This window comes from Syngnathoides biaculeatus, chromosome 4 (genome assembly GCF_019802595.1).
Source record: "Syngnathoides biaculeatus isolate LvHL_M chromosome 4, ASM1980259v1, whole genome shotgun sequence".
Lineage (NCBI taxonomy): Eukaryota > Metazoa > Chordata > Actinopteri > Syngnathiformes > Syngnathidae > Syngnathoides > Syngnathoides biaculeatus.
In genome coordinates, this window is record NC_084643.1 from 17,524,732 (window position 1) to 17,541,227 (window position 16,496).

Consider the following 16,496-nt stretch of genomic DNA (forward strand, 5'->3'; position numbering starts at 1 on the left):
ACTCCAGGGAGTGTGTATCAAGAGCACTTAAAAAATGCTCTCCATGCTAATTCAAATAGTTCTATAAAACAATGGATTGAAAAACATTGGGTTGACAAACCAACTGGAACCCTGGAACAATACATTAACCAAGCACTACATGCAGAAAGAGTGCTACAAAATAAGAAAAAGAAAGTTGACACCTTTCTGACAGAGGAAGGAGAAATTTATGGAGCTTTATGCGAAATATTTAATAATCGTGGCCTCAGACGAGGAAGAGGCTGGGGAGGAATAATGGGGAGGAGGCGTGAATTTGATCAAAAATAAATTATTTGCTGGTGTTGTGGAGAAAAAGGTCACATTTCACGTAACTGCCCTAGAAACAAAATTCCCCACCGCCACATGACTAGAGCAGCCACCTTCCCATCAAAATGTCACCACCGATGCTCAAGAAGCAGATATTGAATTAAATTTACAGGAAATTCTTGCATTAGACGTGGATAGACCTGAGGTGGAACTGATCGTGAACAGGAAGTCAATGAAATTTTTCTGTGACACAGGGGCATGGAAAACAGCATGTAGAGAGAGCATTCCAGGATGCACCATGTCAGGCAGGGAAGTGTTTTTCAGAACAACTCAGGGAAGGCTCTCTGTAGTCACTGAAATGAATCCTGTATGGGTGTTAGACCCCCTGGGAGAGTCGTGTAAATTGTCAATGCTCATGGTCCCAGATTGCCCTGTATATTTGTTGGGAAGAGATGGCTTGCTCAAACTAGGACTGGGCTTAGTGCCCTCTCCAACAGGAATTATAGAAGTAAAAAGAAAAACAGAATTACTGGGAGGACAGTTGAATGTCTTACAAAATAGAAACCCAACACCCTATTATTGCACCTTAGACATTCCAAACAAACTTCCCACAAGAACAGGAGATCTCTTGCTGCAAACAGCTCGAGACATAATTGAACAACCACAAGCGACTCACTGCATGTGACTATGTGGTACAAAAATACAGAAGGGTCTGATAAACAGTACAAGATAAAATTATTACAGAACACACCAGCCAACATCACTATTGATTATCTGTACTCAGATGGTATATCGGTAGTGGTGGCAGGAGCAAGACTGACTGACAAACTAATTGCATATTACAAGGAATTGACACCCCCACATATATCATTCTACAAACAAACTGTGCAGGATTGGAAGATTTTGGGACAATTTGTACAGGTAGCACGAAATGTTTCTGATTGGACAGAAATAGAACCAGGCTTAGTTTATAGTGTGGGGACTGAACTGTACAGAAAACTACTTCATTGGACAATGCAAATACAAATGGGGATACACTCATACTGACCAGATGAAACAAATTTAACCCTTTTCGGCCTCACTGAGGATGAGGAGGATTTGTTAAAAGGTTTGCCTGATAAATTATGGTCACAAGGACCATCAGACGTAGGACTCATAAAAAGAGCATTACCGATACAAATCAGACCCAAAACTGAGTACAGACCCTGTGTGCGACAATATCCACTGAAACAAGATGCACTAGAGAGAGTAAAACCAGTACTCGATGACTTGCTGAAGGCAGGAGTGAGAGTGGAGTGTAATGACTCACCATGCAACACACCCATATTTCCTGTAAAAAAGGCCCCTCCTTCGGAGGGATGGACGATGGTCCAGGATTTACAAGCAGTAAATTCAACAGTAATACAAAGAGCTCCTTGTGTCCCTGACCCACACACATTATTAAACAATTTGAGACCAGATGCTGCTGTACTCACAGTGGTTGACATAAGTAATGCATTTTTCTCAGTCCCAGTAGACAAAGACAGCCAGTTTTGGTTTGCATTCACGTTCAGAGGGAAAAAATATACATTCACAAGATTGCCCCAAGGGTATTGTGAAAGTCCAACAATCTATTCACAAGTAATGACAGCAAGCATGTCCAAGTTTCAACCGCCAGGGGGCAGTCAAATTATACTTCATACGATATATTCTACGTAGATGATGTGCTTGTAGTTTCACCTGATCTGGAAACCTGTAGACAAGATACGATAGCATTACTCAAGCATTTGGCAGAAGAGGGTCACAAAATAAGCAAGAAGAAACTGCAAATGTGTAGGAAACAAGTAAAGTATCTTATTCACAGTTTGAGTAAGGGGGGATGAACAATTTTGGAAGATAGGAAGACAACAATTCTACAAGCTCCCAGACGATTAATCAAAAAAAAAAAGATGCCATTTTTAGGCCTTACAAATTACTGCCGAGCTTGGAGACCGAATTTTGCTGAAATAACGGCACCGTTATCAAAAATAATGCATGAGGAAAATTTAAAAATGACATCCCAAATAAAATGGACAGCTGGGGCAGAGCGGGCCTTTTGTGAGATAAAGCAAGTTTTGGTGTCAAGTACAGCCTTAGCATTACCTGACTATTCAAAACCGTTTGTTCAAATGGTAGATTGCAAAGGAGAATATATGACATCAGTACTGACTCAAACCTATGGAGAAAAAATGCGACCAGTGGCATATTTCTCATCCAAATTGGATAGTGTAGCATGTGCACTTCCTCATTGCGTCAGGGCTGTGGTTGCAGCCTCAATGGTTGTTGAGTAGTTTCTCCATCGTGCTTTTTCACCCACTAACATTAAGGGTGCCCCATGCCGTGTCAGCCCTACTGCTACAGACCAATATGACCTTTTTGTCCCAGCTAGACATCTATCATGCATGGCCATATTGCTATCTCAGCCACACCTCACACTGGAAATATGTACCGTTTTAAACCCAGCTACCCTTCAACCACTCCCTGACGAGGGGGAACAACATGACTGCCAAGAATTATCTGAACAAACTACTAAATGCAGACCAGATTTAAAAGACCAACTATTAGAAACAGGAGAAATCCTTTTTGTAGATGAAGAGTTTGTTTTCAAAACGAGACATAGGCATTTTTTTTAGATTTACGAAACTCGCGGCAAAATTATCCATTCGGAGCTGGATAATTTTGGCGCGAGTTTCGTAAATCTGAAAAAAATGCCTATGTCTCGTTTTGAAAACAAACTCTTCAGATGGATCATCAAAAAACAATAATTTTGGAAAAACACAAACGGGATATGCTGTAGTAACAGAAACACATATCTTAAAAGCTGAACCGTTGCCATCACACTATTCATAACAAGCTGCAGAATTAGTGGCACTAACTGAGGCATGTAAATTAATGAAAGAAAAATGTGTTACAATCTACACAGACAGCCAATATGCTTTTGCTACATGTCAGATATTTGCAGAATACTGGAAAAACAGAGGAATGGTGACATCCACAGGGAAACCAGTGACACACGCAGAGCTACTACAAAATTTGCTCATAGCAGTTCAATAACCAAAAGAAATAGCCATATGTAAATGTGCAGCACACACATCAAATACAGACAAAGTATCATTAGGAAACACACTTGCAGATAAAACAGCAAAAAAGTAGCAGCCAAAACCTTTATGGGATTAGCTGACCTTCCAACAAATGAAGACATACTTTCAAATGATGTGTTAAACAAAAAGCAACAACAAAGCTTGCTAGCAGAACTAAAAATGTGGAAAAATAAAAGGTGCCACATTACAAAATGGGACTTATGTCAGCACAGATACAAAACCCATTCTACCAAAAAATCTTTTTAAGTGGGCGGCAATATTGAGCCACTGGAAGTCTCATGTCTCAACAGGGGGAATGGTAGCCTTGGTACAAAGGCATTATACAACCTATGGATTTAACTTGTATGCAAAAAACTTTTGCAGGGCTTGTTTGACCTGTGCTCGACATAATCCACAAGGGAATGTGCGTCCAAAACGTGGTCAGTTAGCATGGTAAACTATAGTAGCATCACCTGCACCTATGTGTCATTCCAACAGCAATCCCACCACAGTGCACCCTGGAAGTAATGACAAAAACAACTCTTAACACCACTTGTCAGAAATGGAATAGTGTTTATCCGACAACTAAAGCAGTAAATGACAAACCGATATTTTCTACTCATGTTGCATTAGCTAATTTCTCCTGTATTAACTTTACTCAACAAAACGTGGTGTCATGTTATCCATCGGCAAAATGCCCCTCTGCTCCTACGCAGTGATGTGTGGTGGTGGTGCGGTGGCCAAAAGTTGTATGACAGATTGATAAATGCATCAGGAACATGTGCACTGGTATCACTGCTCCTACCTGTGACTGTGTTTCCATCCACAGCAGAGGATATACAATTGGCTGCATCCATCTTTGGACCGCCACTCGTTTTTTCCCGAAGGCGAAGGTCCTCTTGGAAAGATGGCGATCCGACATACATCGATGCAATCGGCATCCACGAGGCGTACCAGATGTGTATAAGTTGGTTAACCAGATTGCTGAAGGATGGGAATCCATATTGTTATGGATAACCCCGAATAAAAATGTTGACAGAATCAACTACATACATTAGAATGTACAGAAACTAGGTAACTATACGGAAGCAGGCTTTATTGCCATAAAAGAGCAAATAGCTGCAACCTCACTCATGGCGTTCCAGAACCGCATAGCGGTCAACATGCTCTTGGCCGAGAAGGGTGGTGTCTGCGCAATGTTCGGTGACCAGTGTTGTACGTTTATTCCAAATAACACAGCACCTGATGGGTCACTCACAAGGGCCATTCAAGGCCTCCGCACCCTGAACCACAAGATGAAGGAGCACTCTGACGTGAGCACATCAGCCTAGTCTGAGTGGTGAAGACCGCTCCCGGCACACTATTTGGGAATCACTGTATTCTTTTGCCTCTCCTCAATCCTCTCACTGTCCCACTTCTTCACTAATCTCTTTCCTTCTATGACATCTTGTATTTTGGGGGTCCATCACCAAGTCTCCTTCTCCCCTTTCCTACCAGAAGACACCAAGTACTCTAATGCCCGTTTCTCTGATCACCTTGGCTGTAGTAGTTAAGTCTTCTGGGACTTCCTCCTGTCCATTGAGAGTCTGTCTAACCTCTTTCCGAAACGCCGCACAACATTCTTCCTTTCTTAGCTTCCACCACATGGTTCTCTGCTCTACCTTTGTCTTCTTAATCTTCCTACCCACCACCAGAGTGATTCTACACACCACCATCCTATGCTGTCGAGCTACATTGTCCCCTACCACTACTTTACAGTTAGTAACCTCCTTCAGATTACATCGTCTGCACAAAATATAATCCACCTGCATGCTTCTACATCCACTCTGGTAGGTCACTCTATGTTACTGCCTCTTCTGGAAAAAAGTGTTCACTACAGCCATTTTTATCCTTTTTGCAAAGACCACCCCCATCTGTTCCTCAAAGTTCCTTTCCTGGATGCTGTACTTACCCATCACTTCTTCATTGCTCCGGTTTCCTTCACCGACATGTCCATTACAATCTGCACCAATCACAACTCTCTCTCTGTCTGAGATGCTCAGAACTACTTCATCTAGTTCCTTCCAGAATTTCTCTTTAAGCTCTAGGTCACGTCATACCTGTGGGGCATAGCTGATAATCACATTATACATAACACCCTCAAATTCAAATTTCAGCCTCATCACTATCTGATACTCTTTTCACCTCCAAAAGATTCTTAGCCAGCGCTTTCTTTAAAATAACCCAGACTCCATTTCTCTTCCCATCTACTCCATGGTAAAATAATTTAAACCTTGTTTCTAAACTTCTAGCCTTACTACCTTTCCACCTGCTCTCTAGAATGCACAATATATCAACCTTTCTCCGAATTATCATGTCAACCAACTCCTGAGGTTTTCCTGTCATCGTCCCAACATTCAAAGTCCCTACACTCAGTTGTAGACTCTGTGCATTCCTCTTTTTCTTCTTCTGCCAACAAATCCAGTTTCCTTCTCTTCTTTGTCTTTGACCCACAGTAGCTGAATTTCCACCAACGCCCTGCACGTTAACAGTGCCGGGGCGGGCGTTGTTAATCTAGCCCACCACCGATCCAGTATGGGATTCCTTAGATGAACGCTCATATTTGTCTGGCACAGTTTTACGCTGGATGCCCTTCCTGACGCAACCCTGTGCATTTATCCGGTCTTGGGACGAGCCTACAGATTACACTGGCTTGTGCCCCCATAGGGCTGCATTGTTTTTACCAATTATTAACATGTAATTTTATGGCTGCAAGACATTCCAAAAAAGCCAGGACAGGTGGCTAAAAAGTGTTTTAAGGAATGCTCATCAAACACCTGTTTGGCAGGTAAGCAGGCTAATTGGGAACAGGTGGATGCCATGATTGGGAGAAAAAAGTAGCTTTATAAGGCAAGACGAGGGGAGGATCAACTCTGTGAACAAGTGCATGAGAAAATAGTCGAACAATTTCAGGACAACATTCCTCAATGTAGAATTGCAAGGTATTTAAAGATTTCATCATCTATAGTCAATATAATCTTCAAAAGGTACATAGAATCTGGATAAATCACTGCATGCAAGGCTGAAAACCAACATTGAATGTTCATGGTACTGTAAAACTGGTGTTTGAAAAAAGGCATTTCTTACCTTCAGTCTGTTTTGGGTGTATTTGATTAGCAGAAATGTGTCTTCTCTTGCATTTCGGACTTTAGTTGAGCAGCCTCCAAGTTCAGTGGGCCGTCCATCATTATCATGGTCATAAGACAGAGTCCCATTACCCAACATCACTGACACATGGGGGAAAACCCTCTGTGAGTGAGGGGGAGAGAGGAAACTTCAACATAAAACAGTTTTTCGATTAAATATAATTTAACCAATTGAACCAGTGCTGATACATTCCAATCAGACTTGCAGCAGTCATATCAAATTAAGCAATAAAACAGCCTTCCACCAGATGAACAACATATCCAGATTGAAGTCTAGCATGAGCCAAGTAGACCAGTGGAAGTTCATTAATGCTTTTATCTCATGTAGGCTTCACTATTGTAATGGTCTCCTTATTGGACAACCCCCAAAAGACCATGAAACGTGCAGCTCATTCAGAAAGCTGTTGCTCGAGTTCTGACCAGAACAAAGACATCTGAACATATGATGCCAATTCTGTGATCTGTAAACTAACGCCCCATCAGTTTTAGATTTGAATTTTGGGGGTTTTGCTGTTGGTCTGTAAATCACTAATAGATGGGTCCTCAGTGATAAATAGATCAGGGTCATGGTTCTCCTTGGCCACGCACGCACTCACAGCGCGACCCATGCGACGCTGCTGCGTCGGGTGTTTGACAGCAGCCGCAGTGGGCGGCAGCATGGCCGTGTGCCATTTCCTTGTGCGAGCTGATTACGTTGTGTATTTAAGCCTTGTTTTTCATGCAACTCTTAGCCAGATTGTTATAGGTATATGCATGTGTTCACGAGTGTCAGCTAGCGTAACTGCCCCGTCCCATTATCATAGAGTTACTAAGGCATATCAAGTCAAGTTACGTTATCATGTTTTGGCATGTTGACTTTTGAGATCGTTTCATGTTTTTGGACCAAGCCATCATTGAGAGAGAGAGAGCCTGAATTAACAAGCACTGACAAGAAAATGGGGGCACCATGTGCTAGAAACGGAGAAAAAATATTTTGTCAAAAAAAAAAAAAAAAAAAAAATACCTAGTTCTGCAATGTAGGAAATCGGAACGACAACATTTTTGGGGGGGAGCCTAATTGATGGCTTACGAAAGGCCTCATTGGCAAGGTATGTCTTGATGGGTAAGAGCAAAAAGCTGTCTCAAGACCATCGCAAACCAACTGTTGAAAAACACAATGATGGCATTTGTTCCAGGCATATATCAAATTTCGAAACGTTTCAATGAGCTCAGTTAGGGTCATAATACACAAGTGGAAATTCAATCGTGCCACCATGACTTTGCCTCGATGAGGTGCTCCTCACAAGATTTCTGACAGAATGCAAAACATAATTAGAAGTGTTGTCCAAGAGCCATGGAACACCTTCAAAAAAACCTGGCAGGTAGCAGGCACTATTGTCATAAGAAAAAACAGTAATGTACTGCGTCGCCATGGCCTGTATGCAGACTCACCATGCAAGACCCCATTGCTGAGGGGGAAAAAAATAAAATAAACATCTACACTCGTTTCAAGTTTGCTTAACATTTGGACGAGCCACTTCAACACTAGAAGAATATAGTCTGGTCAGATGAGAACAAAATCAAACTATTTGGACTAAATAATACACAGCATGTTTGGAGGAGAAATGGCACTGCGCACCATCCTAAAACCACCATACTAATGGTGAAATTCAGAGGTGGGAATCTGATTTGTGGGGCTGCTTTTCAGCAAATGGTACTGGTAAACATCACATGACTGAAAGAAGGATGAATCTGCAAATGTACAGATATTCTTGACAAAAATCTGCGGCCATCTATGAATATGTTTAAAATTAATGTTGGTGGACATTTCACATGGATAATTTTCCAAAGCATGTGAGTGAAAATTAAACCGAACGAATATGCTGGCAAATAAAAAAAAAAAAACATGAATGTTGTATTGAGGGTAATTTAACAATGAACTTTCTGGCCCATTACAAAAATCTCAATCCTATATTACATACCTGCAACATTAAACAACCAAAAACAAAGAAGAAACAAGCACTCACATCATTCTTGTTTCCAGTATTGGGATAAGTATCCACAAATACTCCAAGGCCAGTGAACTCATTTCTGCTGCCAAAAACAGGCCCTGAAGGCAAAAAAAAACAGATTAACTTTATTTTTGTACCAAACTCCAATAAAAACATGCAGTTTCAAAAGAATGTATAAATGTTATAAATTTGACAATTTTACTGCACTATAACCCTCACTACTACAAATGTACAACCAGTTGATTTTGAGTAGTTCTGAGTGTAGCATATAAATCGTTCATGACCACGTCCCCTACCTTCCTGCATGCGCTCTTTGGTTAACCAGATGGCAAGACCGTCTCCATTCATTTTCTTCGACTGCCCATGGATTTTGAAGTGCACCTTAAGCTCCCAGTCAAGTAAAAGCAAAGGCTAGAAATGAACCCAAATGAGGACCAACAAGTTATTCATGTACAGTGTTCCCTCGCTACAACGCGGTTCACTATATGCGGCGTTGCTGTTACACTGATTTTTTTTTGTGTGCAAGTTTTTACAGTGTAGCATTTTTTTTTTCATTACAACATATGAATGCACATTGTGTTCTGTTATAGTGATTGGCAAAGGGAAAACCCGCATTGTGTTCTGCGTCCCGATTAGCTAAGGGATTGTAGACTTTTGTCGATCAATCTGCTCCATGCCATGTGTCCTGTATTGTACGGAATGCGTTCGGCTTGCCTACATTACATAACTGTTCAACGCTGGCACTATGGCTCTTCAGTGCTAGATGTTTAAAAGTTTTCTTCTCCCAGACAATCTCAAAATGTTCCGAACTGATGAAGTCCTGGCAGCGATGACAAAGCCAGCAAGCGAGGATGAGGGAGACGAGGAATAAAAGGACAAGTGTGAAGAAAGACGAGGAAGATGAGACTATGACTTAATCGGTTCACAATGGCCAATGAACTTCAGTGAGCTGCATGAGAATGGGACCCTTTGTAGTAATGCTCATTAAAGTTCTCAAACATAACCGAATGTGGGATGTCTGTTTATAAGAATTCTTGCCCGGACATCTTCATAAATTGTTCACTAAATGCAAATCTAAATTAAATTAAATCTATTTCTAAAAGCTATCATGATTTTCTTTTTATTGGAAATTGTTTATACCCAGTCCTGGATAAAGATAAAGAAAATGGATGGAGGAAGATTTATATATTTATTTCTCAAATAAATGTTTTAGCCTAAAACAGGTTTTGATCTTTGGTTTCATTCTAGAATACAGTTGTGTACTTTGTTTTTAACGTATAAAGGTTTGAACTTTGAGTGTTTAAATGAGAGACGTGAGAAAATGTTAATGCTTGTCTGAGAAAAGTTTGTAACGTGTGCGGTTAGGGGGGTTACAGCCTTAAAACACAGAGAGATGAAAAAAATACAGTAAATTAAAAAAATATCCCTTAAAAAACGTCCTGTAAATGAGAATTACAGTATATAATCAACGAAAAAAAACAATGAAAAAAAGATCTACTTTTACGACACAGATGTCTCTTAACGCGGGTATTTTTTGGACTGTAACCCACCGCGTTAAACGAGAGAACGCTGTATCTCGGAAAAAAATTGTTACCACAATGTTTAGAGCTGGCAGAACTTGTCTTTGGGCTTGATAAACAGATTTGAAAGTTTAGTTGTGATTTGGCTTCAAATGCATGTCATGGATTTAAAGATTGGTACAGCAGACTTACAATACGACTCCAAATAGCGCCCTGTCTACCTGGGTGGTCCGGTGTAAGCCTCACATGATCAGCTGTCACTAAAGCTGTACCCTTCAGATCCCACAGTGAAGAGCTTGACAAGCCCAACCCTGCAAAACAGAGGCATATATTTTTCCCAGCCTTGCTAATAGTGTATCTGCTAGAAGATTTTCAAGCTAATACCAGCCGAAGTCAGCTACATAAACAAACATACGGATTACATGCTCTCATCATGAGTATATGACAATTTAAGGTTCTATTTAGTGACAGTATGGATCAATTACAACAATCATTTTTAAACCCGACAAAATTTGATGTTCTTTAAATCAACGTGGGGAAAAAAAATTATATGCAGGCTACACACATATATCAGGTGCTGAAGGTTCAAGAATGTGTTTTAATTTGACAAAACCAAGCCCTATTTGCCTTAACAATTTTCAGACCAGCCCAAGCAATTCTCAGAGCAGCCCTAGCAATTATTGCTACTGATCACAATTGACATCAGGTGGTAATCTGTTTCACCAGCATAAAAAACATATTTGCAATACTCAGAGTCCAATGAGCCTTATTAAAAATAGTAAATAATTTAGACGTTAGTTATGTTTTTGGGAGCAATTTCTAAACAACAGTTTCCAGATCACAAGGCTACACGATATTTTGTTTAAACATTGCCATTGTGATGTATGCGTGTAATTTATCCAACAGTGGTCTATCAGGTTGAGGACAGAACTCTGCAGGCCAGTCAAGTTCATCCAAACAAAATTCCATCATCCATGTCTTTATAGACCTTGCTTTGTGCACTGGTGTTTTAACAGACATGTTGGAACAGGAAGCGACAATCCCCAAACTGTTTGTCCAAAATCTTAGTAAAATGAAGCATTTATGTTTCCTGTCACTGGATCTCACAAGATAATTTGGCCGAACATTGTGGGAACAGTTTAGAGATGAGCCCTTCCTCTACCAACATGACTGTGAATGAGTGCATAAATTATGGTTCATAAAGACATGGATCAGAGAGTGTGATGTGGATGAATTTGAATGGCCTGCAAAATCATGACCTCAACCCTATAAACACTTCTGAATAAGACCAAAGTCACTCTCTCATCCAACATTAGTGTGTAACTTTTGTATAAAAATAGTAAAAATACCCATAAAATACACTTCTGTACCTTGTGAAAAAACTTCCCAGAAGAGTTTCATATTGTATAACTGCAGAGGAGACCGCAATGTCAATTTTAATCTGATGGATTAAGAAAGGGATGTAATTTAATATCAAAGTCGACGGCGTTGGGCAAATACTTTTGTCAATATACTGTCGTTTACTGCAGGTGTCACTATCTAATTTTTGCCAATATTGTGCTTACAAGTTGCTTGGATGTGTCAGTTGTTTGCTATGATCTGTATGAAGACGCAAACTGTTGCCCTCAACTCAGATGAAAGGATATGGAAAAAAAGACAGGAAGCTGCGAGGCACAAGACACCAATTTGCTGTAAACTGTCAGGATACTAGTTGTCACTATGAAGTCAGTTTGACTTTGCTATTTACAGAGGGATACTGACAAAGAAAGTAGCCCCTGCTCAATTATTGACACCTTCAAGATCATCTTACAAGACAAACACTGATCTGTTTGGCCGAAATGATGAGCGGTTTGGAGGGGGTCAACGTGAGGCTTTCAAAACTAAAACATCATGCCCTGGCACTATTTTGCTGATTGTGGTACACCACGGAAAATGTATCCATCCACCCATCCATCTCCTACCGCTTTTCTGGGTAAGGTCACGGGGGCAGTAGCTTTAGCAGGGATGTCCAGACTTCCCTTTCCACAGCCACATCATTCAGCTCTTTCGGACAGATCCTGAGGCATTCCCAGGACAGCCGATAGACATAGTCTCTCCAGCATGTGGGACGGTAACAGCACGCCTCATTAGGGAGGTGTCCGAGAGGCATCCAAATCAGATTCCCCAGCCATCTAATGTAGCTCATCTCAGTGCAGAGAAGCAGCGGATCGACACTGAGCCCCTCCCGGATGACCAAGCTTCTCATCCTATCTCTATGGGAGATCCCAGACACCCTGCAGAGGAAACTAATTTTGGTCGCTTGTATCCGGAATCCTGTTCTTTCGGTCACGAACCACAATCGTGACCAGAGCTCCGCTTAGTAACGTAGATCGACTCGTAAATTCAGAGGTTTGCCTTAGGTCCTTTTTACTACAACGGACGGATTCAAAATCTGCATCACTCCAAAGGCTGAATCGATCCCCCTGTTGATTTCACGCTCTATTCTTCCCTCACTCGTGAAGAAAACCCCAAGATACTTGAATCCCTCCACTTGATAGAGGATCACATCCCCGACCTGTAGTAGGGACGTTACCCTTTTGTGACTGAGGCCCATGTTCTCAGATTTGGAGGTGCTGATTCTCAGCCCAGCTGCTGCAAATTGCTCCAGTGAGAGTTGGAGATCACGTCTTGATGAAGTCAACAGAACCCCATCAACTGCAAAAAGAGAAATGCAGTACTGAGGCCATCTATGTACCAGCTGCGGTTAGAAATTTTGTCCATTAAAGTTATGAACACAATCTGTGACAAAGGGCAGCCTTAGTGGAGTCCAACCCTGACTGGAAACGAGTCAGACTTACTTCCGGCAATGCAAACCATACTGTGACAATGGTCGTACAGGGAACAAACGGCCCGTATCAGGGGCGTCAGTACCCCAAACTCCCAAAGAACCTCACCCCCCCAACAAACTGCCTGAGGGACATGGTTGAAGACCTTCTCCAAATCCACCAAACAAATGTACACTGGTTGCGCAAACTCCCATGCACCGTTGAGGACCCTGCTATGGGACTAAACCTGGTCCACTCTTCCACAGCCGTGACAAAAAAAACCACCTTGTTCCCCCCAATTCTGCCATTCAAATTACCGATTGACCCTCTTCTTCAGCACTCCTGAATTGACCTTACTGGGGAGGGTGAGGAGTCAGATCCCCTTGTAGTTGGAACACAACCTCCTGTTCCCATTCTTAAAAAATGGGACCACCACCACAGTCTATAAATCCAGAGGCACTGTCCACGATTTCCATACGATGTTGCAGAGGTGTGTCAACCAGGACACCCCCACAACATCCAGAGCCTTGAGGAATTCCGGGCGGATCTCATTCACTTCCGGGTCCTTGCCACTGAGGAGCTTTTTAACCACCTCAGTGACCTCAACCCCAGAACTTAGTGTACCTCGCCTCATGGAATCCAGACTCTGCTTTCTTCCTGGAAAGGAGTGTCGACGGAATTGAGATCTTCGAAGTATTCTCCCTACAGACTCACAAAATCCCGAGTCGCAGACAGCAACGCCTTATCCTTTATACATTGTTGATGGAGCACTGCTTCCCCCTTGAGACGGTGGATGGTGGACCAGAATTTCCTCAAAGCCTTCTGCAAGTATTTCTCCGTGGCCTCACTGAACTGCTTCCATGCCCCAGTTTTTGCTACAGCGACCACCAAAGCTGCATTCTGCTTGGCCAACCGGTAACTATCAGCTACTTCAAGAGTCCCACAGGTCAAAAAAGCCTGATAAGACGACTTCTTCTGCTTGACGGCATCCCTCATCGTTTGTGTCCACCAACATGTTTGGGGATTTGCCCGACAACAAGCACCTACCACCTTACGTCTACAGCTCTGGTCGGCTGCCTCAATGGAGGCACAGAACATCATCCACTTAGACTCAAAGTCCTCCACTTTCCTTGGAACATGGGGGGTTACATGCACGGATCGCCGTAAATAGTCATTTCCCCGGCTGGTGAATGAGCCTCAACTGTGACAGCCACATCTTTCTCCTGTCAGGTTAACCCCACGGGAGGTTAAAGAAGGATAAATTTGGGTGCATTTTCTCAGTTTTGTTGCACAACACGTCGGCATCTTGGCTTAGCTAGAACAAATGGTCTGTAATGCTAAGCACCAGTGATGTCAAGGGGCGGGGTCAAGGATGTTTATTCCGTGTTTGGCTGTGAAAGTTGGCACACATCCAGGTTTTGCTTGGATTTAAAAAATTTTCTTTACTTTCCATTTTTTTTATATATGTCCAAAATATATGTAATAATATTTCACATTGGAGGGTTTATTGTACATATGAATTTTGGGGAGAGTCTTCCTTTAAACGTCCTTCTGACAGGGAATTCTGCCAGCCATTCGCACCAGACCCTTACGATACATTTGGGCCTGCCACCTTGGACTGGTATCTTCCCCCACCATCGGAGCCAACTCACAACTCCGTGGTGACTACTTGACAGCTCTGCCTCTCACAGAGTGTCCAAGGCAGACGGCCGCAAAACCGATAACGTGACCACAAAGGTGATCATCAAAATCCGTCCTGGTACCAAATGCACGTGTGGACACCCTGATGCTTGAACCTGGTGTTCGTTATGAGGACAGAAGTCCAATCACAAAACACTGCTCGGGTTATGATTGGACACATGGAAATGGGGACCCACATTACCCTTTCGGGCTGTGCCCCCCACCCCCAATCCCTGGTCCCTGGACCGTCGACCAGACTCTCACCTTCTAAATTCCAGCAACACATCGAGGCAGCATTTTGGCTAACATGCAGAAAAAACAGGTAATTTCTCGCCAGTACAAGAGGTAAAGACACTCGACTACACTGCTGTAGGTGTCTGCAAAATACGTAATTTCTGGCTTCATCTCCAACCCAAAACCGTCTACAGATTTTTCAGGGCGGGACACGGGAAGAGGAAAAAAAAAAAAAAAAAAAAAAAAAAAAAAAAAAAAAATCAATATACGGCTACATTCTGACATGCTGTGAACAAACGGATGAATCCATTGCGGCTGATTTTTTTTTTTTTTTCCTCTGGTTAACAACATACTAAATTCCATGTTTTAGGTGTCAGTGGCACTTTACGGACAATATTGCTCAATGTACAGTTGCCATCTTTGGTCCATAATATTATCAAAAGGTTCCAAGAATGGTGGTTCAGCTGGAAAGCTTTAGCCGCTCAGTTCTGAGGTTCCGGGTTCAATCCCGGACCCGCCTGTGTGGAGTTTGCATGTTCTTCCCGTGCATGTGTGGTTTTTCTCCGGCCACTCCGGTTGGATACTCTAAATTGCCCCTTGGTGTGATTGTGAGTGCGACTGCTGTCTGTCTCCATGTGCCCTGCGATTGGCTGGCAACCAATTCATGGTGTACCTTCCCTCCTGCCTGTTGACAGCTGGGAAAGTCTCCAGCACTCCCGCAACCCTCGTGAGGATAAGCGGCTAAGAACATGGATGGATGGAAGGGTTTCAAGAATCTGGAGAAATCCCTGCATCTTCGGGGCAACTGACAATGTGTAAAGGATAATCACCACAGGGAGCTGCTGGCGAGTCGCAAATCACTCCCGCCCCAGCCTACATGCTGGCTGCTCATTGGTCTTTTGCCGATTTTTCAGAAGTGAGTGAGTGAACACGACAACAGTTCAGTTTCCGGCGACTCGTTTGTCTTACACCAGTGGCCAAGTAAAAAGAACGAATCATTTCATAAACTGATCCGGTTCAGTTCGTTCACGAAAAAAATTTCTTCTTCAACACTAAGCTACATCCATAAGTGTAACTTTAAAATGCTGAAAGGTACAAACAGGTTTTGGAGAAACATATCCTGCAATCCAGGCAATGTCTTTTTATGGACACACAATCTTATTTCAGTATGACAATCCCAAACCACGTTCACAGTTACAACAGTGTGGCTTCGTAGTAAAAGAGTGCAGGTACTAGACTGGCCTGCCTACATTGCAGACCTGTCTCTCATTGAAAATGCGTTGCACATTATGAAGCATAAAATGACAACGAAGACCCCGGATTGTTGAACAGCAGAACCTCTAAATTAAGCAAGAACAGGAAAGAATTCCACCTACAAAGCTTCAACAATTAGTGTCCTCAGTTCTCAAATATTTATTGAATGTTGTCAAAAGAAAAAGGTAATGTAACACAGTGGTAGACATGACACTGTCCCAGATTTTTTGGAACATGTTGCAGCCAGCGGCACAGTGGGTCAGCTGGTAAAGCCTTGGCCTCACAGTTCTGAGCTCCCGGGTTCAATCCCGGACCCACCTGTGTGGAGTTTGCATGTTCTCCCCGTGCCTGTGTGGGATTCCTCCCACATTCCAAAAACATGCAACGTTAATTGAACACTCTAAATTGCCCCTAGGTGTGATTTTGAGTGCGGCTGTTTGTCTCA

At 42.4% G+C, this 16,496-nt stretch overlaps 1 protein-coding gene across 9 annotated transcripts in view; it reads right to left on the reverse strand.

Moving 5' to 3' along the window:
* Window positions 1-16,496, reverse strand: part of LOC133499064 (VIP36-like protein) — a 79,723-nt gene that overhangs the window by 61,718 nt on the left and 1,509 nt on the right. For 8 of the 9 annotated variants that reach the window (XR_009794535.1, XM_061816567.1, XM_061816569.1 and 5 more), the window contains exons 2-5: window positions 10,272-10,390; window positions 8,856-8,970; window positions 8,575-8,657; window positions 6,510-6,671 (exon numbers count right to left, since the gene is read on the reverse strand). Coding sequence is in view for 8 of the 9 variants with exons in the window: in XM_061816567.1 (XP_061672551.1) it covers window positions 6,510-6,671; window positions 8,575-8,657; window positions 8,856-8,970; window positions 10,272-10,390 (479 nt within the window). In the remaining variant the exon portion in view is untranslated. The remainder of the gene's footprint in view (window positions 1-6,509; window positions 6,672-8,574; window positions 8,658-8,855; window positions 8,971-10,271; window positions 10,391-16,496) is intronic. The other variant, XM_061816571.1, reaches the window with a different exon arrangement.